General features: G+C 52.2%; 1 protein-coding gene across 1 annotated transcript in view; it reads right to left on the bottom strand.

The window, feature by feature from the left end:
- The window catches only part of TRPC5 (transient receptor potential cation channel subfamily C member 5), a 91713-nt gene that overhangs the window by 76040 nt on the left and 2580 nt on the right, over window positions 1-13093 (bottom strand). The window contains exon 2 of the mRNA XM_044682613.1: window positions 4688-5209. Coding sequence (XP_044538548.1) covers window positions 4688-5209 — 522 coding nt within the window. The remainder of the gene's footprint in view (window positions 1-4687; window positions 5210-13093) is intronic.

The following is a 13093-nucleotide window of genomic DNA, read 5'->3' as shown; positions in this document are numbered from 1 at the left end:
TCGTGCCACCGCAAAGCCTAGAGGACCCTCCAGGGGCTCTGAGACTGGACAAAAAGCTCGATGTCACTCTGGGAGCTCGAATGACACACCTACTCTAGGTAATCCAGTGACCTCTCTCTCAAGAACGGGTTAAGAAAAGGCCCTTTTCCCAATTCCCAGCCATGTTTTCATCTCAAAACACTCCCAGAATATCAGAGGGAAGTTTTCAAAGGTAACATTTCCCAGAATGATCAGGGGTATTCAGAACCAGCCACTATTTCCTGAACACTCGCTACGTGCAAGGCACATAGTAGGGATTGTTTCCCTGACTGTGACGAGTTGAGGAAAGGTTATCAAAACTAGACATCACCGATGGATGGGAAGAGCGCAGTGGACAAGACGTGTCTCCGACAACTGTCACGAGGCAAATCCCGGCCTTCCTTTCAAAGGCCTGGAGAAATGCGAGTTGGCTTCACGGAAGAATTAGTCCAAGAGACATTTTTCAAGGCTGGGAGGGAGAGAGGTGGGGCATATGATGCAGGTTTTGAAAGATGGCGAAGATTTCAACAGGCGCATTACAGGTTCAGAGGATAACGATGTGAGCAGAGACAAGGTAGCAGGCCATCAGGAAAAAAAAACCACTCCAGTCTCTCTGCCGAGAAAACTCCGGATGGGGTCATGAAGAGTCAGGCCCAACAAATTACATTTGAGCGGATCAGGCAGTGTGAATCAGACAAATTGTTGAGGTAGGTGCAATTATTATCCCCATTTTACAGTGGAGGAAACCGAGGCAGGTAGAGGTGAAGTGACATGCCCAGGGTCACCCAGTCGACCAGTGTCTGAGGCCAGATTTGAACTCAGGTCTTCCTGATTCCAGGCATAGCGCTAGCAGCCACCTCTACTGAATTGATCACTCTTTCCAGAGTAAGACCAGGAGGAGTATAAATGTAGTGACGGGGCACTTGGTAAGGAGCTGGCCAGGGCAGGCAGCCAGATGGGATAGCTTTTCACTGGCTGATTCCATGATCAGGACAGACCAGCCGCAGGGACATTATCCTCTGGGTTATGGGAAGCTCCTGAAGAGTTTCAGGCTGATTCTCTTGAGGCCACCCCAGGCACCTCACAGACAGCAGCATCCCATTCCAGTTGGGCCTAAGGTACCAGATGGCCCTGGCAGTATAAATATAGCCTGTATCAGTAACCTGGGCAGCCTCCAAGAGGGCAGCAAACACATGCTTGGCTCCATGTTTGGTAGAGAGCAGAGGGCTGGTTTAAGAGTCAGCGGACCCGAGTTCAAATCCCAGTTCTTGTACCAATTCCTTTATAAAACGAAGAGGCTGGGGTACATGGCCTTGGCTTTCCTTCCAGCTCGACTTCTGTCATGCCCAGCTCAGGACTGGAGGTTTGCTCACTTGAGCGTGTGCGCGCGTGTGTGCACCTGTGTGCCTGAGCAGCGCGGGCACTCATGTGTATTTTAAAAGGTGCCATGCCCTCTCTCTGCCAACGAAAGGGAGGATGTGGGGCTTCTCGCCACTGTTCTTCCTTTGTTCTGAGGATTTCAAAGAAGGAACAGCCTGAGTTCTTGGTACACATTAAGGGTTTCAGTGAACTGAATGGGCCATTAAGCAAACAATATGGAAAAGGAGGTTGCAACCACTGAGAGTGACTTGGAAAATCTCGATTGCTCCCAAGCTGTGACCCTCTGAGCCAGGCTGGACCCACAAGCCAAAAAAGTCTGTTGGAGAACTGATATAACAGGAGTCCTGGCAACGGCGGGGGGAAGAATACCTCCAAGCAAAACTGCAGCAGGGCTAGTGAAAAGCTGCCTCTTCTCCATTCTCCTGGGCCGGCCCAGGTGATAGTCTGAGTCAGTCGTCTAAAGCCACCTCTTCCAAAAAAACTCCCCACACTGCCTACATTTCCTCCCAGCTTCCCTCCCTGACTCCTGGCAGGAGCCATAGGCACAGCAGCAACCTAGGCGAAGAGCCTCAGACTATGGCTGAGGGGTCATCTCCCAGCAGACAACAGGAATAAAGCTGAGAGAGGACCCTGGGCGGAAAGAAGAGGCGAGGGGCTCTGATCCCTTCACCAACCAAGGCTCAAGGCTGTGGGGGCACTAAAGGGCTGCCAGTGGCCATCATTTGGCCAATGGAGCAGCTCTTCTCAGAAATCGTACATGTCAGCTGGCCCCTGGGGGCGAGCACCCATCCTTGCAGACATGCAACAGGTGTTTCAAAGCCCCAGGGATCACAAAACTTCTTGAGGAGTCATTTCTGCTTGTGCCCTGCACGTGGTAGGCATTTAATGTTAATTATGTACTGGCTGGTATAATAGAGAGGAAAAAAATGGAGCTCAGGGCTGTCTTGGGGAGTTAGAAAAGCTGAATTCAGAGAGCAATGCTCATAGGAGCAAGGAAGGGGAAATTCTGGAACTGTACTAGGCAGGGGTTCTGAAGGTTGGAATTCTGGGTAAGGAACACTTGGCTATGAGAGAGACCAATGGGGGAAAGAGAAATGGCAAGCCAAAGGCTGCTGAAGGTTGGGGGGGGGGGGAAGGAAAATAGGCTAGATTAATTCGCCTACAGTCATTTGGTGACACACAGAAGCCAGGAAACAAGCAAGAGGGCCTCCATGAGTGGGGAGTTTGAGGTCAGGAGGGGCTGAGAGGTCCTGTGGTTAATTAGCAATCAGCTGGAAAGCAGACTGAATGCTGGCTGGTGGGATTCGGTTAGATGTCAAATGTTTTAGCTTTGGAAGAATGCGCATAGTTATAGGAGTCTTCTTACACCAAGGGAAGGAGAGATGGAAATCTAGACTAAGCTCCCAGTTGCTCCCATCTCACAGACTTAAGTTCCCATCAACTTCTAGCATCCATGGCTGTCCCCAGGAGATGGGAGTGAATGAGAGTCACTGACCAGGGCCTTGTGCTCTAAGGACATTAATATTGCTGAGGCTGATCACTATCTTAGTGAAGTCATGGGCAAGTATCTCTGCCAGCCTGGAGTTGAGAAAATGACCCGAGATCTCATACTGCAAATTGGCAAAGATGAGAATGAACACACACACACACACACACACACACACACACACACACACACACACACAACTTACAAGGACTACAACTGTTGGTGAGGCTGTGAGAAGATACATTTTTGTACAGATACATTGTTAGTGCAGCTGTGAGTTAACCCAATCGTTCTGGATATCACCTTGGAAGGATGGATGAAAAATGTTTAATTGTCCCTATAACTCAGTAATCCCACTACTGGGCCTATACTCCAAGGGAGTCAGAGAGAGAAAGAAAAAACTAGCAGTGAAGAAGCAGAAACAGAATGAGCCCCCATCAGTTGCAGAATGGCGGAGCAAATCAGGGCATGTCAACATACCAGAACATTGTTTTGCAATTAGAGGACTCTAGAGAAACATCAGAAGATCAGTACAAAAAGATGCAGAGTGAAATAAGTAGCTCGGAAAGAACAATGTTTCAACATTGACACTGAAAAATGGGTCTGAACAGTTACCAGAAACTATCTCACTCTAGGTAGGAACACTATGTATACTGTCAGACATAGTTAGCTCACAAATATCTGCACTCAATCATTTCTTTTGACAGTATGGCGGGGCAATTCGCATCACACCAAGATACATTTTTAAAAGACTTACCCTTCTCTCTATAAGCAGCCTAGAAGCCATAAACAAATACATGCATCACCTCGGTGAAGGACCGAGATTACTTGTCCTGACGTCCTTCTCTCTGCCTTTTTTTCAACAATGACGACTTCAAAGTGTTTTTATAGGCTACGCGTCCCAAAAGTCTTAAGGTATTTTTAAAATTACAATTTTAATTAAAGATTAAATACATTAAAGATGAAAATTTGAGTCTTAAAATGGCGCTAAGACTTTTGGGACACCGTAAAGCCATTAATTATTGCTAGGATGTCTGCTTGTTCTATTTGTCTTTTTAAAATTAAAACATTTAAACCCTTACCTCCTGTCTTGGGATCAGTACTACATCTTAGTTCTAGGGTAGAAGAGCAGTAAGGACAACTCATTGGGGGTCAAGTGACTTTCCCAGTGTCACAAGGCTAGGAAGAGTTTGAGGCCAGATTTGCAACCAGGACCTCCTGTCCCCAGCCTGCCTTTCGGGTGATGGCTTTTACCCTGAAGCCTACTTTGAATAGCCGTTTTGAACCTGGCTTCACTTGGCACAAGCATTCAGGGAGTGGGAAGGCATGAATCCTGAGGGCTGGTTTGCCCTGACATGCACAAGGGAAGTAGGCATCACGACAGGTGGCAAAGGAGCTCAACCCAAGCGAATGTGGCGCCGAGCCCCAGGAACTAAGCCGCCCTTGGCCAGAGTCTGGGAAATGCCCAAACCCAAATCATGGGCAAAGGTTGGCCTCTCGAGCCTATGGAGTGAGCCTCAGGCAAAGCTATTGCTTGGAGCAGGTGACCTGGCTTCTAGAACAAATGGGTCAATAGAGGCAGAGTGTTTATCAAGCCTTAAAGCAAACATAAATGTTGGCCACCGTGACTATTGTCATCCAGCGGGTGGCAGAGGGCAGGGCCCAAGAAGTAAGCCAACTTGGCCAGGCCGGGCTGAGCAGTCGAGAGGATTAGCTCAAACGTCAGCCTCCACCATTGGCCCTTGGGAAGGCCTGCCAGGAGCCCGGGCGCACTTTCTCCCGAGGGAAAAGAGAGTCCCTTACCTCTTTCTGGTGGTACTTGATCGCGACTTTTAGCTTGGCCAGGTCATGGCACTTCTGGGGGTCAAGGTCCTCGGTGTGATCATCCCGGTGGTTCAGGATGATCTCCAGCTCCCGGGAGCTGCGAGCCTGGTCCAGGAGGTCTTTGGCGAAGCGTTTGCACTGCTGGGAGAGCTCCTCGTACTCGGCCTTAAACTCGTTCTCCACTTTGCTGAGCTCCTTGAGTTCCCATCCGAGGCGAAAGGCAGTCAGGATGGGGTCCTCACTGGACAGGGCGATGAGTGAGGGGCTGGCCAGGGCCTTGTAGATGTTGAGGCGGGAGCGGGAGTGGCGCAGGCTGTCCACCTCCGAGCTGGACACACATTCCACACAATTGCAGCGAATCTGGTGGGGTCTGGGGATGGTGACCCGGCGCTGGACAAGCAATTTGATGATCTCGTAGTTGTTGGTGTGGGCAGCCAGCATGATGGGTGTGATGTCTGGCGTGAACTCCGAGAACTGGGTGTCCATCATCAGAGTGGGGACCTAGGCCAAGACACACAGACACGGGAGAAGCATGGAAAGCTGTTATTGGATGAGAGAAACATGTGATCAGAGTCCAGAGTATATGTGTATATGTGATGGGAGTGTGTGTGTGTGTTACATTTTCACTTATTCTACCATCAGGAAAATGGATGCAGCCAGACTTCATGAGTAAACGGGTGCTCTCTGCTCATTTACCACGAGGGAAGCACCATGACGGGTACTATGGTGCACGTCATGTTAAGAGTCCTGGTCCCAATTTTGCTCGATATTGGTATGACCTTAAGCAAAACACTTAATCTCCCTGGGCCTCAGTTTTTCTAGCTCTCAGAATGGGCTGTGATCCTAGCAGAAGCTTACCCTGTGGTCAGAAATCACAGGCTTCCCAGCGGGAAGGGCCCATCTCATTCCACTGCCCTTTAGAGAAGAGGATCCCGAGCTCTTGGGCCAAAGAAGGAAAGGACCTCAACAACACTTTCCATTTGTTGGGTACTTTCAAGGATTGCAAAGCATTTTCTTTACACGAACTTAATGAGGAAGGAGGCACAGGTGTTCTACTCATTTTTGGCAGATGAGGAACCTCTGAGTGATGCAATGACTCGCCCAGGGTCACATGACTAGAGTTGGAGCCAAGATTCATACCCAAGTCTTCACACTCCAATCATGCCAAGTTCCCATGAGGATTCCCATGAAGAATCATGGAATAATCATATAAGGGGGTCTCTGTGTGCAGGACCAAAGGAAGAACCCCAGCTCTTGGGGCTGGTATGGCTCCAGGAAGTGGGCAAAGCCTCAAACAGGTGGTAGCATGAAGCAGGGCCTGGAGTGGCTGCCATGGTACAAAGCTCGATTGTATATTCTGAACCTTAGCCCTAGGCTTCCTCTTTCAAAGGGGACGAGAGAAGGTACCGATCGGAGCATCATGACTTGTGAATTGGGAAGAACCTCGTAGCCCAGCCCCATCCATCGAGCTATGGGTGAGGAATCTGGGGCCCCAGCAGAAAAAGCAATTTGCCTAAGATCACACCAGGGCAAAATTGAGATCTGAACCCAGGTCCCCTCAGACCATCCGGGAGTTTGTAGGTTGGCAAGGCAGTCAGAATAGTGGCCCAGATCCAGAACAAACTCTGTTGGCCTCCTCCACTACAAGCGTGCAGGACCAAGGGGGGCAGCCCTGGTTGGGAGAGGAAGACTCGCATGGCGGAGCTCTTCATGCTGACGCTGCACTGATGTTGTGAGATAGGAGCAGGGGACTTGGGTCCTCCACCCATAAAAGGGAGGTGGTAATTCTGATTCTTGCTACTGTCACAGGGTCACCATGAACTAAATGGTGCCATGAGGGGCAAACCTTGGGTTTGGGTGTGGGTTTCTCCAGGTCTCCACCCACCCACCTGCCCTCCTGGGGCTCGTAGCCCTTTCCTGGGGCCTGGGGGACCCAAGTCTCTATGTCCCCAGGGCCCAGCATGGTGCCTAGCGGATGACAGATACGTGGTATTAAAGACGTGCTTTGAGCAAAATTCCTGGGCTGGATTTGGTCCTCCCCAGCAGGAGAAATTGTCTGTACAACCAGCAACATAACGTGACTTGGCGCCTGTGCTCTTCTGACAGGCCTGACTCTTCACCTCTCCTGTCCTATCTCTCAGTTGATGCCATGGAGGCGACTGCCTGCTCCCCTGATGCTCTGCGACTGCCTGCGAGGGCCTATTTGGGGGTCGTACAGGGGTCAGGCGGGAAATTGGATTTGCTTCCATTCTATTAGAGCTGGCTTTCTCTGCGGCCTCTGGAGCCACACTGAGCACTCCCGGCCTCCCGTTAGAAAGTGGGCTCTGAGAAGAAACCAAAACACTGGGGGAGGGTGGGAGAGGAGGAGGCGGGATCAACAGGCAAAGACACAAAATTACTTGAACTTTGCTTGGAGCCGGCCTTGAAAGCCACTTGAGGCTGATATGGAGACCAGCTCAGCTGCGCTAGATCTCAGCTCAGTTCTGGTGACAGATGGGAACAGAGGAATATATCATCTCGCCCACTACCACAGACCATACAGAATTGTCCCAAGGTCACTTTTCTCAAGTAGTCCTAGTAATAGCCAGCTGGACCTTGAGTCACCCAGCTTCACCTCTGAAACTTAACCATCTGTGTGGCCCTGGGTATGTCACTGAAACTCCATTTGCCTCAGTTTCCTCATCTGTAAAATGGGGCTAGTAATACCTATAATCCCTACCTGACAGGGCTGTGGAGAGGCTCCCACGAGATGTGAATAGGTAAAGCCCTTTGGGAATTCGATAAAGGCTCAAAGTCAATTATCATTGTGGTTAACTGACACGGGCTTCTAGCTGGGATTCTTGGGCACTCTGACCTTTCCAGTCTCTTTGTGGAACGGGTCCATCGCCCCGACAGCTTCTTCTCGAATGAGTGGGCGAAGCTAGAATCACGGGGTCTTTGAGTGGGAAGGTCCATGAGAGGCCAGCCAGTCCCAACCATCCCTGAATAGGCGCCCCCTCCCACCCCCACAATGCATTGACACACCAGCGCCTTTGCTTCTCAGCATCCTCTTCCTCGCCTGCTTCTGGGGATGCACAGCCTTGATGGGCAGCTGGCCAGGGCAGCGGGTCCCCCCATCCAGCGCAATGGACACCAGTCCTCTCTGCTCACATGAAGTCAAAGGCTGGTCTTCTCTGGCACTTCGAAGAGAGGCTCCAATCTTTACACTCAGAGTTTTGTTTGGTCCCGATCTACGGGGCTCAACGGTTCCAGGAATCTGCGCCGACACAGATTAGCGCCTCCTCCGTAATTGAGAGTCCTAACGAGTAGCCGGAGACACTAGGAGGGCCTCGTCATGGTAGCTAAGGAAGGAGAGTGTATCCAGAAGGGGCCATAGGACTTAGCGGTCAAGTTCAAAGTGGATAAGCATTTATTAAGCGCCTACTACTTGCCGGGCCCTGTACCAAGCACTTGGGGGTACAAACAAGGAAGAGACAACCCCTGCCTGCCCTCAAGCTCCTCGCAGTCTTATGCCCGCACAGCAGTTCGTTATTCAGTCCTGCCAACTCTCCGTGACTTCCTTTGGGGCTTTCTTGGCAAAGATCCTGGAGCGAGTAAGGCCGTGCCCTCTCTCCACGGCCCCTAACAAGCTAACGGCGGAGGACAACACGCAAGAGGAAGCTGCTGTGGGGGTGGGGTAGACACACCAGCATCAAGCAGAACTGCAGGAGCTTTGGGGATGTGGGAAGGAGGTCCCCAGGGTGTCCAAGGCCGAGTTAAACAGAGAGGGCATGGGGAGGAGAGTTTGGGTGAGCACGTTGTCCTGGGAGGGGCATCTTCTTCTGGGGAGTTGGGGGTGGGGTTCAAAGCCAGACTGCTGGGAGTAGGGAGTCGGGGGTGAGCGTGTGGGAGGAGGTGGAGACAGAGTGCACAGATGACTTTTTGCAGCATTTCTGCTGTGACAAGGAGACAGCTTGAGAAGACGGCAGAGGCAGGGTTGAAGGAGGGGCTTTACGGCTTGGGGAGGCTTGTCTATGTTTGTAGGAAAGAAGCCAGCAGAAAGGCAGAGACTGGAGATGAGAGAGCAGGACCACCAAAGGCATGAGCTCCCAGAGGGAGCTGTTAGTGCCGCCACTCACAATGCCACAGATTGTCCTGGATTCGAAGGCTGCTGGGAGACTCGAGGAAGTGGCTCCACGTCTCTGGGCCTGGAGTCCTGCCTTGTTCTCCCCGGTCTGGTGGGGACCAGCACCCTGTTCCTGAAGCTTGTCATTGCCGGCTCCACTACCCTGATGCTGCCCGTTGTCCGCCTGCCTCTCTGGGCATTCACGCCATTTGCTAGTGTGTGTGTGTGTGTGTGTGTGTGTGTGTGTGTGTGTGTGTGTCCGTCCATCACTTACCAACGATGCACCTTGTGGATGCTGCCTGCTTGCTGTGGGCCCCGTGGCACACACCTGGCCATGTGCAGGGGCCCTTTTAGCATGCCGATGAGAAGAGAAACAGCCTGTTATGCTGGCAGTACCCCGGTTGTGGGCAGCAGGGGGGACCTTCTTAGGCTTTGGTTCTGGCTCCCTGAGTATTCCTGCCGTATCTGCTCAGCCCCAGCTTTGAGCCTTAACTCTTTTAAAACCCTTCTATGAAGCCAGTGTGGTATAGTGGACAAAAATACTGGGTTTAGGGCAGCTGGGTAGCTCAGTGGATGGAGAGCCAGGCCTAGAGTTGGGAGGTCCTGGGTTCAAATCCGGCCTCAGACACTTCCCAGCTGTGTGACCCTGGGCAAGTCCCTTCACCCCCATTGCCCACCCTTACCACTCTTCCACCTAGGAGCCAATACACAGAAGTTAAGGGTTTAAAAAATACTGGGTTTAGACTGAAAAGGTTTGGGTTCAAATCCAGACTGCTGGGTGACTCCGGAAGAGGCATTTCTTTAGGTCTTCTAGGTCTCTAACCTGAGTCTTGACATGAGGTTGGACAGGATGACCTTTGAGGCCCTGCTGGCTCCGAGTCTATGATCCTACAGCCGCAATGGTGACGAGAAGCTGCCTTTTGTTTCTTCCAGGGCAGCATCCCTATGAGGGATTCCTACTGGGGGTCCCATTGGCCAAGTTCTGCCTCAGAGCTTTCCAGGATTGGCTTTGGGGGGTGGCCCCAGCCTGGGCAGCTCTGGGAAGGCGTATGTCCTCTCTGAGCATGGCTCTACCACGTCAGGAGCCCTCCAACAAACGAACAAGCGAATGAACAAATGGCGAGCACGCCGGCCTTCCCGGCGCACGCTGAGATGAGCGAGCCACAATGGCCAAGATGAAATGCCACGACAAGAAAAGGAGCTTAAGTTGCATCCATGATTAGACCTCCCCGGACTCATTGTTCACGGGGTCAGCATCAGTCAGTGGCAGCAGGATCTTCCCATGGCCAACGAGGCCCCGGCTCCAGGCCGAGTCCCAGCAACGGTCCACAAATGTTTTGGGGAGCTCCTGTGTTTAGTCCTCTGTTTCCCCCTCTCGCTTTGTGGAAAGAGAATGGAGTGAGGCCCCCCCTCTGCTTCTCCTCCCTCTGATACCGCTTCTTACTTCTCAGCTTGGACATCGCAGCTGCATTTCTGGCAAGCCAAGAAGAGCCCGTCCTGACCATGACTACGCTCGCTCGTGCTCTCGGCCCGCTTTGCTCTTCCCTCCTTACTTCCTCCTGCCGCCCATGGCTTGGGGCCTGGTGACTTCCCAGGGCACCTCCATCCCTTCTAGGAGGCATGAGCCCAGCCCTGGGATGGCTGGCAACGGCTGCCCGGTCCTTCTTAGTAGGGCAAGCAGCTGACGTTGACTAGGCGCTCGTGCGCCAGTAAGGCACACGGGGTAAGCGGAGTCCTGTGAGGGCTACAGAAGGATAAGCCCTGAGCCCTGCGCTCCTGAAGTGTGAGTCTGACCACGTCACTCTCCTGCTCCCAAAGCTTCAGGGGCTGCTCCTATTCCTCCCGACCTGGCTCCAAACTGATGCCACGTTCCTTTTCATCAGACACTTTCTGTTCTATAGGCAAGCTGGCTCCCTTGTCCTTAAGATGCTGCTTCAAGTCCCACCTCCATGCCTTTGCTAAGGTGGACCTCTGCCTCATGCCTGGCATGCCCTCCCTTCTCCCTCCTAGCTCCCTTCAAGGCTCAGCCATCTCCTACCCAAGGTCTCTGAGGATGCCCATGCTCCGACTCCTCGAACTGCTTTTTATTTACTATTTAAATATCTGTGTACATGTTGCCTCCCCACTCCCTACTTGCCTTTGAATCCCTGGAGCCTGGCAAACAGTAGGCACTCGATAAATGCTTGGTGGATTGGATTGGTGAGTAAAATAGAGTACCTTAATGGATTGTCAAGCAAGATCTTAAGCTGGGAGGTGCTTAGAGATCACCTCACAAAACTCCTCCCAGAATCGCAGCTCACTTCGAGGTTGAAATAGTGTTCTTGGTTCAGATGAAGAAACTGAGGAGCAGAAAGGCTCCGTGACTCATCCAAGATCACAGCCAGCAGAGCATGGACCCAAACTAGGATGTCCGATTCCAAAGTCAGTGCTCTGACCACTGCGCTATGTTTCCCTCATACATCATGGTGGCCGTGGCTAGAATTCTGGTCTCAGAGTCAGGAAGACCTGGGTTCCATCTGGCCTCAGACATTCCCTAGCTGTGTGACCCCGGGCAAGTCATTTCACCTCTGCCTGCCTCAGTTTCCTCATCTATATACTGAAGGAGTGGGATCTGATGGCCTTCAAGGGCCCTTCTGGGACAAAATCTACATTCCAGTGATTGGTCTTTTGATACAGAGAGATTAGGAACTCTGGAAGAACACCAAAGGGGAGGAAATCATCTGCAAAGGCTGAAGCAATCTGGGAGGGCTTCCTAGAGGAGGACTTGTGCTGTCCTTTGAAAGTTGACTTGAAATCAGAGATCTAAGAGCTTGGGCAAAGGTACCGAAGCCAGGAAGAGGTCGTTCCTAGGTCCCTCCCACTGCTGGAGGCTCAGGGCAGGCTACCTACCCAGACACAGTGAGAAAAGGACTTGAGCTCTGAAGCCCTGGGTCCCAGGCATGGTTCCAATATTGTGGGGAGTCACGACCTCTTAGCGCCCTGTTTTCCTCATCCGTTGGGTGGGGATGATTGGTGCCCTGCTTTCCCCAATTCAATACATGCCTTTTGTGGGAAGTACATGCTTGGGCTGAGGGCCTGGCCTTTAAGGAGCTCACATCCCACGCTTGGTGGCTGGTGTGAAGTACAAATGGGAAAAGGCTTGAGAAAGGGTTACGGTGGACACAACGGCCATCCACGGGGGAGAAGGATCCAGTTGCACTTAGCTGGGCCCCTCCTGAGAGAGACCAGCCAAGTGCTTGGAGAAGTGCGGCCCTCTAGCTCTTGGGGAGCACACAGGAGCTCTTCTCGATGACCTTGCAGAGCCAAATGGCCAGTTAGCTCCGTAGTGGCTTGATTGGTGCGGCAGGCCCGGCGAGGGGGACCACCACATTTTCAGGGAGGCAGGACCCGCTGAATGGCAAAATGCCCATCTCCCTCTGCCATGGCACCTCTGGAGTGCTCTCAGTTGGACTTCACTGTCCCAGCTCCAGGCTGGCTTTGGGGGAGCAATGGACTGGCCAGAGGAGGGAGACGTTCCCTTCTGTGAGCCCGTTTCCTCATCTGTAACCAGGGGGTGGGGAACGTCCCTAAATTGCCTACTTCGGGAGATGGATTGTCAGAAGGAAATGAACACAGGTCTACTTGTCTATTTTCTCCCCACAGTAAATCCAGCCTGCTGAGGGTGGTCTCTAGAGGCCTGTCCCCAACCCATGTCATCTTTCCACCATGGGCTCAGCATTATGCCAAGAGAAGTACCTGAGTGCCTTAGCCCTGGGGCCAGCCCCGCTGTTCATTGGCAAACTCTCTGCCATTCCTAAACAGAATCAAGCCTCACTCAGTGGAGGTGTTGAGACAGCTTTGCTAGCACATCAGGGAAGTCAGTGTGCGTTGGGAGCCATCTGTCATGGACAAATGAGTAAGGATGGCAGACTCTAGAGAACCCAGGGTGGGTGGGTGGGGGAGGCGGGCAATGCTGGCCTCCTTAGAGAAGTGTCTAAAGGCTACTGGGATTGAGCAAACTCAACAGAATGTCGGATTCTTGAGGGCAGGGACCAGTGATCTTGACTTTGTATCGCCAGCGCCTACCGCCGTGCAGGGCACCTAAGAGATACTTCCTGAATACTGACCCCAAAGACCAAGGCCACTGCTCAGACGAGGGAGCCAGCTATGGTAGGGTAGGGAAAGAGCTGCTACCCCTGCAGAAGGATGCAAAGCAAGTGAGTGGTAAGTGCAGGAGGGAGAGAGGAAAAGTGGGAGTGAGAGAGAGAATGAAAGAGAGAGGGGGGAGGGAGAGAGAGAGA

This window comes from Gracilinanus agilis, chromosome X (assembly GCF_016433145.1).
Source record: "Gracilinanus agilis isolate LMUSP501 chromosome X, AgileGrace, whole genome shotgun sequence".
Lineage (NCBI taxonomy): Eukaryota > Metazoa > Chordata > Mammalia > Didelphimorphia > Didelphidae > Gracilinanus > Gracilinanus agilis.
The sequence above is the reverse complement of the archived record's forward strand: the minus strand, read 5'-3'. Positions and strand labels throughout refer to the sequence as shown.